The 11,719-nt window shown below is 37.4% G+C and overlaps 1 protein-coding gene across 1 annotated transcript in view; it reads left to right on the top strand.

Annotated features, from left to right (window-relative positions):
* Nucleotides 1–11,719, top strand: part of Cpb1 (carboxypeptidase B1) — a 28,690-nt gene that overhangs the window by 3,992 nt on the left and 12,979 nt on the right. Inside the window, exons 3-6 of the mRNA XM_010625286.1 lie at nt 2,703–2,827; nt 8,837–8,936; nt 9,025–9,126; nt 9,977–10,078. Of these exons, the coding sequence (XP_010623588.1) occupies nt 2,703–2,827; nt 8,837–8,936; nt 9,025–9,126; nt 9,977–10,078 (429 nt within the window). The remainder of the gene's footprint in view (nt 1–2,702; nt 2,828–8,836; nt 8,937–9,024; nt 9,127–9,976; nt 10,079–11,719) is intronic.

Here is an 11,719-nt window from a genome sequence, read left to right as displayed (position 1 = left end):
TTTTTTTTTTTTTTTTTGGTACCGGGGATAGAATTCGGGTCCTTGTGCTTGCAAGGCAGGCCACCGAACCACTGAGCTAAATCCCCGGCCCCATAAAACCTAATCTCTTTTCCCCTGGACTTTCTTGAATTCTGTTTTTCCTGAATTTAAGGTGTATTTTTCTCAGTGTTTTTAGTCTTCTCCTGTTATACCAGACGCTTCCTCCTTGCTGTCTGAAATTAGGCCTAAAATAGTAGTTGCTTTTTTTTTCTAACAAAAAAGAAAAACGTCTGTAAGATAAATTAAGGATCTGTGAGATGCCTGACATACAATCAAGTGCAGTAAGAAAAAAATAAATTTGTGAAGAACCAAAGTTTTATGACACTTATATTTATTTTTTATGTTCCAATCTTATTTCTGAAAGAATTTAAAGTTTACACACTACTTTATCTTGCTTATGTGCTAGTTTTGTCATATAGTTTAGGGAGAACTCTTTAGTTGTTACACAGCTGGCTAAGTAAGTTGATATTCTCACAAAGTTATCACTTAAAGATAACCCTTACCATCCAATAAATATTCTGTATGGTTCTCTGCCACTGAGTTTCCTACATTTATCATTTACAACTTCAATTCCATAACTTTTTAACATATAATTAAATCCTCTGCTTCTTATATATTTTACCCCTGTTTCTAAATCTTCAGTGTTAATCTCATTCATAAATTCTTGATAGCTCCTGCAATTCATATGGTCTTCTTGCATCGTTGCTTTGAGTTTATTTGTGTCCATACCTGGTGCACAGCTAAGCAGGGTTGCTCCTCATGTCCAGCTACATTTTCCCAGTACAGTTCTGGAGACTAAAGGGTAGTGAGTCTCTGTCACCCTTGCAACACGCCACACTGCTGGATGTTGACAGATCTGCTGTCCTGTTACAGCCATATCAAACTGAAACTTTTAAGCACCCTCAGATTATGTCTGCCAGTTTTCTTCAAACACATTTACAACACATCCTGTTAAAGAATCCTGTTAAATAATCTCACAGCAGAATCCTACAGGGTTCCAGTATTTGGCAGAGCTAGGGCCAATGGGCAAGAGCTTAGGCTGTTAGAGAAGGAAAGTCTCAGTTTAACATAAGAAAGAGAATCACAGTCTAGGTTGTATTACAGCCACCACCGAAGACATCAGAGGGGAAGGCTAGTGTCTTAACAAGGGTCCATTCAGAGCAGACTCTGAGACAAAGATTCGAAAGAAGGGATTGTGTTTGAGAGTGCAGGTAGCACTAGTAAGAATGTTTTTAAAAGTAAGGAATGACACACAGAAGGGAAGGCAATCAATGAAGTGGCAGAATCAGAGAGTTGGAGAACCTAGACAACTACTCAGAGTCACCGGTTGCATCATTCTAAAGAAAATTATATCCTCAGCACCTCCTGCCAACCTGGAGCTGATTTTTGCCTTTTCCCAGTTCTGGGAGGAAGAGTTCTCAGAAATGCAAATGTAGATCTTAGAAACAGAGTACCCTGAGCACATGAAAAGTCCCTGAAATTATGTGTGAATGAGTAGGTACTGTCCAGGTAGGCTATCAAGAAACTTGGGACTTTATGTGCTTTAGAAGTGCCAAGCCTCTGTATCTATAATAAAGACATACTCCTTTGCTATATCACCTTGGACTAAGAGGCACATATTAGGAACACAAATGCAGAGCTAGCTTTCAAAAATGTGCTTTGTCTATACCCTTGTCTTCCCAGCATTGCTAACCAGAATTTATCCCAGCCCCTCCTTTCTGTGTTCTTCTCATGGTGTGCCTTTCTACTTCCTCCTCTGTCATTTAACCTCTAATTTTTGTCCTGTAACACTTGGGATCGCTGGATTAATCCTTAATCTTTATTTAGCCATCAATACTCTCTCCTTACAACCTCTTTGGTGACAACCACACTCACACCTTTGCTTCCAAGAATTCTTTTGGATGGGCTCTCAGTTTCTGCCTTCCATTGCCAGGGGCTCTAAATATCACCGTTACTCACATATTAAGCCTAAGACTAATTCACAGTCATCCAGCCAGGAACTGGATGAGACACAGAGGCAAAGAGAGACCCAATGCCAGGCACACCCTAGGTTTCTGGGCCTCTTCTCAGCACACGGGAGAAACAGGAAAACATGCACCTACACATGACGGTACACTCTTGTTAATGGGGACTGCGGATATTTAAAACCACGCATCCACTAATAAATGCATTCGAATTGTCAAACCTATCATATTGTTATTTTGCACTAAATTTTCTCTAAAATCTCCAGATGGAGGCAGATCATACTCCACTTGCCTACGAGGATATCCACAATCTCAGGAACAGAGCCCATTGTATAATAGATCTTCAATAATAGCTGATAAATAACTGAATAAAAGAAAACACCAATACATTACTGGATGTCCACGTGTATTTTGTTTCTATCCATGGTGCCCGGACACTTGCTGTGGAAAGATACTGTGTTTCTTCCTATGTACCCTCCACAGGTCAAGGATGATCCTGGTTCTGCACATTACTAAGACCTGCACAGAAGTAATTCCAAGATAAACTCATAAAATAAGTTCATTAAAAACTAAAAAGGAAAACTCAATTCCCTGCCACATAACAGTGCCACATAACCGATAGCATAACGGTGTGCCATCAGATTATCCCTGTACTGAGTTATATAAGTCTACTAGAGTATACCTTGATTTTTTATTTAGATTGACTTCTGGAAACCAGACTCCATCACACAAGTCAAACTTCACAGTACCGTTGACTTCCATGTTAAAGCAGAAGATGTTGGCACTGTGGAAGACTTCCTGGAGCAGAATGATTTATATTATGAGTAAGTTTATGATTTGTAGCCATTAATTCATGCTTTTATCTGAGCCTTTGAATAACCCTGTGAAGGTAAAAATGAGACCAAAACCAGACTTTCCCCATGGCCTCACTAAGAGGTAATAACAGTGCTAGTTTTGGATTACTTAAGATTTCAGTCTTGGTAAATTTTATGTTTGATTATTGCTCTATTGAAAATTGTTTTGATTCTTGAAGCTCAACTCTTCAGCTGGAAATTTGATCTGTAACTACCATGGAAGAAGCAGGCTAAACTGATGAACATTCTATTATCAGCTATACGTATGTTTTTGTTTTGTTTTACTTTATTTCATTTTGTTCATGGTACTGATGATTGAATCCTGGACCTTTGCACTGAGCTAAATATCCAGGTGTGTGTGTGTGTGTGTGTGTGTGTGTGTGTGTGTGTGTGTGTGTGTGTGTGATTTTGAAACAGTATCTTGCAAAGTCACGAAGTTGGCCAGGCTGCACTTGAATCTTCAATCCTTCCTAGGCCTTGCACAGTGCTGAGATTACAGTTACCTGCCACCACACCTGGTTTAGACAGTTTTAATTCCAAATATTATCAAATGTCCTTTCTGGGTAATCAGTCTGACCATTTGTGAGTCAAGAGGGCTCTTTCGGCCCCCTTAGTTTAAAAACAAGATTACAGACGGCCTGAGTGGCTTATCTGTCGTTTTCCCAAGATCCCACCACTATCTGTTCTGGTAAGAGAAAAGGTAGAGAGAAGGACCCGGTTCCCTGAAGATCTACAGTAGAGTTGACCAAACTGATCACTGATGTCTGCTCTCCCCAAATCCACACCAGTCCAGCTAGGTCTTTCAAGATGACAATGCCTTCTTAAGAAGAGACAGCTGTCAATCATTGAGCCCACAAATATATGTTTTGTGTCTACATGTATCAAATACTAAAAAGGCTACACATGCACCTCCTGTAGGAAAAGAGAGGCTTTCCATAGGAAATTTCAGTAGCATATAACAGATGTTAGGAAGGGCAGAGAAACAAAGATGGAAGGGAACAACCTAGTCCAGCAATCAAGGAAGGCTGCCTTGTCAAATGAAACTTCAGCTGAAAACTGAACAATGAGTAGGGCTTAGCCAGACAAAGACAAGGAAAAACCTCATCTACACAGAGACTGGACCATTGGCTATGACTTAGAGGTGGTAGAAAACCAGGAGGCATTTGCAGAAAGGAAAAGAAGAAATAAATCTTCAGTACAAAGCAGAGCTCTTCCTCCAAAAGTGAACCAGGGAGGAGCAAAGAGAAATTCTTACACTTCAGTTCCGAGTGTTCAAATGTTTATTCAGCAAACCCCGACCACATTCTCAGATCTTCAGGATGTTTTAAGAAACTATAACCTATGCAATTTTCACACTAGAAATTTTCTGTTTCTTTATATTATATCATATTTTAATTGTATATAATTATATATTTTAATAATATAGCAAAACAGTATTTGTACCAGGGAGGATGTGAGAACCAACACCCGTAGAATCTGTACCACCATCAGAAATGGTGTAGCATAGCACTTGAGTAAAGGCTTTGGAAAAAATGGACTGGACTCTGATGTCAGCACTGCAACTTCCTGGCTGTGAGACATTGGGTAACTTGCTTACCCTTTTTGAGCTTCAGTTTCCTTATCAAAAATGAAGATATAATTCTACTTTCAAAGGGCTGCTGTGGAAATGAAATAAAATAGTATGTGAGTTAGCGACAACTAGTATTACTGTCACTGAGAAAGATGCTATGGTCTACTACTATAAAGAGAGGGAAAATACATTACCCTTTTTTAAGGATCAACAAAACTGTTAAGTTCGACCCCATTATCATGCCTCATATAGCTTCAGTATCTGCTTCTGCCTAAGGGAAGTGTCAAAATGTAACCTTTAGAGTCAACTGTCTTTCAAAACCAAAACTATAACCTAGTAAGTTTCAAAATGGGATTAAGATTTATGTCTATGACATTTTGAGCTTCTGATTAGGCTGGAAAGAATTCAAAAATCCTAGCCTTTAGGAGCCTCAGTAACATTTTTAAAAGATGAGTTTTTTTTTTTTTTAACTTTTTAAGAAAAACAAAGATCCGCAACAATAGATTAATTCTAGCTACCTGAATGATGCCCCAATTCTACTCATACCACAAACTGAAAGAGCTTCCCGTCCCACATTACTTTCCATTTACTACATACTTCCGTTTTTAAATGGCAAACTTTTGCAAATTGAGGATGAATGTTATCTTACCTAAAACATAGGGTATTCCTTGAGGGCTAAGATCTTGTTAATTTTTGTTTCTCTGTTCACTGCTTACCACAATCATAGCATATAATTTTCTTAATATTAAATAATAATGTCCCTGGAAATCGTGTGAAAGCACACCAGCAATATCCTAGCTGGATTGCAAGCAGTCCCTATGCATCCCTTTATTGCTTCATATGGTACCTAATGTGTATTTAGATGGTTTCCTGCTGGCAAGGACTCGCAGTTGTGTTTGTATATAAATGCATGTGTGCACTCCACGTCACACTAAAATAGCTTTTCAGAGTTTTGATGGCTCCTACCCTCTTCAGCAAGACTTGTATCATTTGTCAGTTTTAGTCAAATCCTGAAATATTATGGAAAAGTTCAAAATATGTGCAAGTAGAAAACTGTAATTTTATATACCTGGGTTGCACCCTTAGATAGGGAAAGACTAAGAATTACGTGAATCTTGATTTACGATTAGAAGCTAAGTTAACAGAACCCATTGGTGGGCAGCTCTTTACAGAGTTTCTTGCTACAAATTCAGTAAGTTCATCTTTTTCCCTGTAGAATTCAGAGATATGCTAGTGGTTGCTAACAGCCCCTAAGGTAATTTCTCTGCACATTTCAAAGTCACACGGGAAAGTATCCTCGGGTGGCAATGGGCACATAATCCAGGAACTTAAATGTTCTGTTTTTCAGAATCTGAAGGAGCGATAAAACTGAATCATCTCTTCCCTCCCTTCTCAGACACTGTTACTTGCTTTTTTGGGAGTCGCGGTTACCTACTTTTCTTGCATATTTTAAAAAGGAGGAAGAGAAGTTGGATGGCACTATAAAAGGTGCATATAAAAGTAAAAAACAGTGTACATGCTTCTGTTTTTCAGAGCTGTAATGTGGTCCCTATTATATTAAGAGGCATTGTTTTAATCTTCTACAAGAGTAGCTCATGATTTAGTCATAATATTTTGTCATATAGCTATAGTAGTGCCGTGTTCTAAATCCAGTAAAATCAAATAATCATGAGGCTAGAAAGGATCATTTGAGGTTAGTCCCCTGTCTCCAGGCAGAAGTCAGCGCCACATTTTAACCTCATTTTGATGCTCTTTCACAAGTTACTAAAGAATACTTTTACTCTTAAGTGTCATCTTAAATTTAACTTTTTAAAATGCTTCTTTGTTCTGGCTCTTGATGCAAATGTTCAATATTTAGCACAGTAATAACTCTAACCAAATGTGTCTGCTTAGTAGAAATAGCCACAGATATAGCCTTAGACACAGATATCCCCTAAAAGTTTTAAGACTATGAATGCCTATTAGCAACTGATATCTTTGCTCTGAGCACCCACAAAGAAGCTATATGACCTAGATGCTATTTTGCTTGATCATTGACAAGGGGAAATCTAGTTAAAGTGAAAATATATGTTCTCTCTCTCTCTCCCCCGCTCCCTTCCTCCCTCTTTTCTTCTTTTGTCATTCTGTCAGAAAAGTTTGTATTTGTTAAGATGATATTTCAAATTGATGATAATGGAATAAATATAATTGTTTTCTTCCATTTGATATTTTTTTAAGTCTCCAGGTTTTTATTCTGCTTGTTTTGTTTTCTCTTTTGCATATTTTTAGGTTCTAGTTTCCCCTAAAAATTATTTTCCTAAACTTTCTCTATTCTAGGCTTCCATTTCCTACTTCTTTTCTTAGAGTACATAAAGGTGGTAAGTAGCTAAAAAGAAATTCATATACCTTGGAAGACATCTGCATAAATGACTAAGCCCTGTGCACTGAGTCACAGCACTGCATTTTAGAATTAAAACAACATTGAGTATCTATTAACCAAATATCCCCATTCTAAACTTATTAAATTAAAGCCCAAAGATCAAATGACTTTTCTAAGGCCAATTAATGAATTCAGTCAAACTATAACATTGATATTTTTATTCCTAATTTAGGATTCCTTCTACTTCCACCTTATTTCCTCACCATCTACTTTTCTTATAGAATATAATTATGACCCTTACCATAATCGTTGTCACTAACTATAACAAAAAGAATGATAGTCCCCCCAAGACATCTACATCTTAATCCCCAGTATGTCTGAATATGTTACATTACCTCATTAAGAGAAATTAAGGTAAAATAGATGGCTTAATATTCCTAACCAGTTGACTTAAGATAGGAAGACTATCGTGAGTGGACCGCATAGTCCAGTGTAGCCATGTAAGTCCTTAAAAGTCCTAAACGTCCTTAAAAGAAAGCAGAAGAGGAAGCCAGAATGGGCATGACAATTTGATTCACTTGCTATCGTTGAAGACGGAGGAAGAGGGCCACAGCCAGGAAGTGCAAAGAGCTTCCAGGAGCTGCAAAGGGCCTGAACAAACCAGATTCTCCCTGGAGCCCTCAGAAAGGAACACATTCTGTGTTAACAGCTTGCTTAAAGCCCAGGGAGACCATCATTGGACTTCTAACCTACCAAACTGTGAAATAACAAAGGCATATTGCCTTAAGCCTCTACGTTTGTAGTGATTTAAGAAACCATAGAAAATGAATACACTAACCAAATGTTGATGACTATCCAAAGGAAAATTTCTTTTGCATAGAATAAATTTTAAGGTCTGATTCTTTTTATTCTTTAATACAGTACTACCTTAAGAAGCTAAATTCTTAAGACAGTATTTGCCATTTGCAATGAAGCAGATACCATTTAGAATTAATTTATGGCATGTTTCCATAAACAGACACAGTTCATACCCAAGTTCAGCAAATGAAGGAACAACTAGGTGGGAGGTTCAGCGGAAGTCCCTGACAGACTTCATCAGCATGCCCTTCGGGCAGCAGAAGAAAAGCAGACTTTTGATGTGTGTCTACGGTTCTCTGTCTGTCAGATAAAACCATCTCAAGGCTTGACTGGGGATAATGGAACATTCTGCAAACTGGTCTCTGTCTGTAATATTCATAGGTTTGTGATCAAGGACATTAAAGCTCATAAAATTTTATTCCTTCCAAATCCACTTTGCATTCAGAGTAGCAAAGGGAAATGAACACACACACACATACACACACACACACACACACACACCTACCTACCTACTTACCTTCAGGCCTGCCTCTTTGCATAGCAACTTCCAACAGCATCATGCATGCGTTTATAATAGGCCAGCCTCAGAGATTTTCACTAATATTACCTTGATACCAAACTACTGTTATATTCCTCAAATTAGGCTAATATCCAAGTAGAAACTAGTTCTTTAAACTTAGTATTTTTAGCTCATTAATATTTCTGAATTTCCAGACTCAAAAAATGTTTTTCTCAAAACCTCTTAAAATTAACTGTCTCTGTTTCCCTGGTACTGAGTACATTTCTGGCACATGGGACTTACAGTGCTCAGATCTGGAAGGTCCTGAGAATCACAGACAAGTTTCAAGTACATACTGATATTCGGACACTCCACACCCTGACCCAGAATGCTCAGGTACCACGGGAAACCACTGCTGAGGTAGGGGACTAAATACACTCAAAAATGTGAAAAGAAGGCCAGCCTGGTGCACACCCTCCAGTGCCCTTCCGGTGACTTGTTCTTTTTGACCAGTAACAGAATCTCCCTTGTCCAGCTCCAATTAAAGAGCATCAGGAGCAGTCAAAGTCAACATGTGAATCTTTGGAGAATGCATGGTACTATCTACCAAGGCAGTGACTCTGACCTTTCACATGTGATGACTGGGGGGAAACATACTCACGTCCTTAGGAGCATGACTTTGCTTCATTGCAGGGTATTGATAGGCAACCTGAGAAGTATGATGGCAGCTCAGTTTGATAGCCACGGCCGTGCAACTGGACACAGTTATACGAAGTACAACAACTGGAAAACTGTATGTTGTGTACATGGTTTTGATAGATACTGCTTTGTGAATTGAAGCGTGAATATTCTATTAAACCACAAATGATTCCCTTTGGTAGATAGAGGACTGGACTCAACAAGTTGCTGCTGAGAATCCGGATCTCATTTCTCGCAGTGTCATCGGAACCACATTTGAAGGTCGCTCAATGCACCTCCTCAAGGTAATTACTTTTAATCATGACCTTGACGTGTCTGAAGGCTTTGAATCAATGAATTCTACTGCATTAACGTCTGTGTCACAGACAATGCACTTATCCTAAACACTGTTATAACTCTTTTCCTGCCTATACCCCTGAGGGAGCCAAGCAGATTCCCTGGCTTCTTTTATCATATGTGAAATTTTCAATCATTATTTTGATTTATTCAAAAGGAAAATGCAATAAAATAGGAGAAGTACTATAAATTTAACCACATTCCTGTAAGCAACACAAATGATCATCTACCTTGATGAAATTCTTCTCTCCCAGCTGTTGTTTGCAGATCCATTTGCTAAAGAGGTTCATAAACTTCACGTCTATCAGACAACATTACAAAGCGTATCAACACTTTGTTTCTGTCAGCCTCTGGTGCCATTTTTGTCATGTAATTCTAATGAAGGAAAGAAAATAAAGAAGTGGAGAGAAGGGAAAATTCTTCCAGGATTAGCAAGAATCATGATTACTTCTAATTACTCATCTAGTTGTCTTGGTCATATTACCTAATAATAGCAGCTGAAAATAACCTTCACGTGAGTACAATTATGCAGGGTAATCAAGCATCTCATAGAAATATGAGCTTGTCAAGCTTAATAAAAATAATAAACAGCCATGTAAGCTTTCAACTCAAACATTGCGAGTGTCTAGAGGCAAGAATATACTGTGCCAGTATTGTGCTTTAATTTAATCATAGGATATATCACTTGCTGCTGTCAGGTTTGACCTGTTGAGTCCAAATCACAAATGGGTAGTGAATGTTAACTCCTGAATGCCATGTAATGGGTCATGATTTCCCTTTTCCTTTTGCTCACTGTAGGTTGGCAAAGCTAAACCAAACAAGCCTGCTGTCTTCATAGACTGTGGTTTCCATGCGAGAGAGTGGATTTCTCCTGCTTTTTGCCAGTGGTTTGTGAGAGAGGTCAGTTTGTAGAGTAATTCTTAGCAAAAGGAAGTATAAAGTAGTTTTAATTTTAGTTAATTCCTTATAACTTATAGTAAGAGAAAATAATGCAGAAAAAAGTCATAATTCCAAGTTCTTATATTTGGAAATTAGTTTCAGTTTTTATCAGCACATTTTGTAAAGCAAGATTTTAAGTTTTAAAAATTGTATATATTTGAATTTCACTCACCTAAATCTTTACACCCACTTTTGGTAGACAGTTTAACATTAGTGTAGTATTAAATTACACTACACTAAATTAATGGTTAAATTACACTACTAAAAATTAACAGTTGTGGATAAACTACCAAGTGAAACATTATCTCCTAATAAACATTAAAAATAAAGTTTCTAGGGCCAGGGATTTAGCTCAGGGATTCTGGCACCTGCCTCACAAGCACAAGGACCCAAGATCAATCCCTGGTACCAAAAATAAAAATAAAAAATAAAGTCTCTAAATATGCATTAGTCCATACCAGTATAAACAGATAATTTAATAAATAGGAAAGAAGAAACAACTACTTGCAGAAAAGTAGTATTAATATATGTAGAAAGAATGAACAAAATATAAGATCATCTTTAAAATGCTGTTTCAGAAAAATCAATAGAGTAATACAAAAATAAGTCAGTGTTTAAGAAGAATCAAGATACTTGTACAGCTACAAAGTATTTTCCTCCAAAATATATTAATTAAAAGGGAAAACTTACCGTACAGGGAGTAGACTCTGTAGAAAGTCAAAAAGTCCATAAAAGTCATTCGCATGAACAAACTATGTATATTCTCAAGTTTATTCAAGCAAGTCTAGGAAAAAGGTGAATTTACATTTAATATGAAGCTGGGGCAGAGGGCCTGTGAATAAGAGAGTAGATTAAATGAGCATGATGTGCTTCATTCATAGGTGAGGGTCCACATTGCTTAACAGGGAGAACTGGCTCCTCCGTGGGATTCCCTTCCCTAGAAAGAGGATGAAGAAGAGACCTTCATCTTTACACACTTTGAAAGATGTGTGACAGCCTCCTCGAAGTCCATTAATGGTTTTTTAACAAGAGGCATTCCCATTTTCCTTCCATACTTTCTTCTAATAAGAAAATGTATAGGGCATTTCACAGGTAATAAATAAATTTCCAGCTGAGACCATGAAGAACACGCCAGTCACCTACAGCCATTCCTTACTGTCTAGGTGTAGGTCTTACACTCACATCCTATTAACTCTGGAAACAAATTACTGCAGTTTCTGTCCCAAAAGAAATGTTTTAAAGCCTGTAATATCATTGAATCTTTCCAGTAAAAAGTTAAAATGAAACTAACAATTATGTGAGTTACATGTGGATAAAATAGAAGTATCCCAGAAGCAGAGAAGAGTGAGAAACAGTAATTTAAACAAACCAAAAAAAAAATAATAATAATAATTTGCCTATTGTTTTATAAATGTTAGCTTTGACCACATTAATAGGGAACACTGCTTTCACTGTCAAAGTCAGCATGTATACAATCCATGTAAATTTTTGCAGCATTAAATTGCATTTTGGTTTTGGTTTTTTTGTGTGTGTTTTTTGGTTTTTCGTTTTTGGTTTTTTTTGTTTGGGTTTTTTTTTTTTTTTTTTTTTTTTTTTTTTTTT

The sequence above is a fragment of the Fukomys damarensis genome, unplaced genomic scaffold (assembly GCF_012274545.1).
Source record: "Fukomys damarensis isolate Sample0158 unplaced genomic scaffold, DMR_v1.0_HiC HiC_scaffold_37, whole genome shotgun sequence".
In the NCBI taxonomy this organism is placed as follows: domain Eukaryota; kingdom Metazoa; phylum Chordata; class Mammalia; order Rodentia; family Bathyergidae; genus Fukomys; species Fukomys damarensis.
This window is presented reverse-complemented; position numbering and strand designations above follow the sequence as displayed.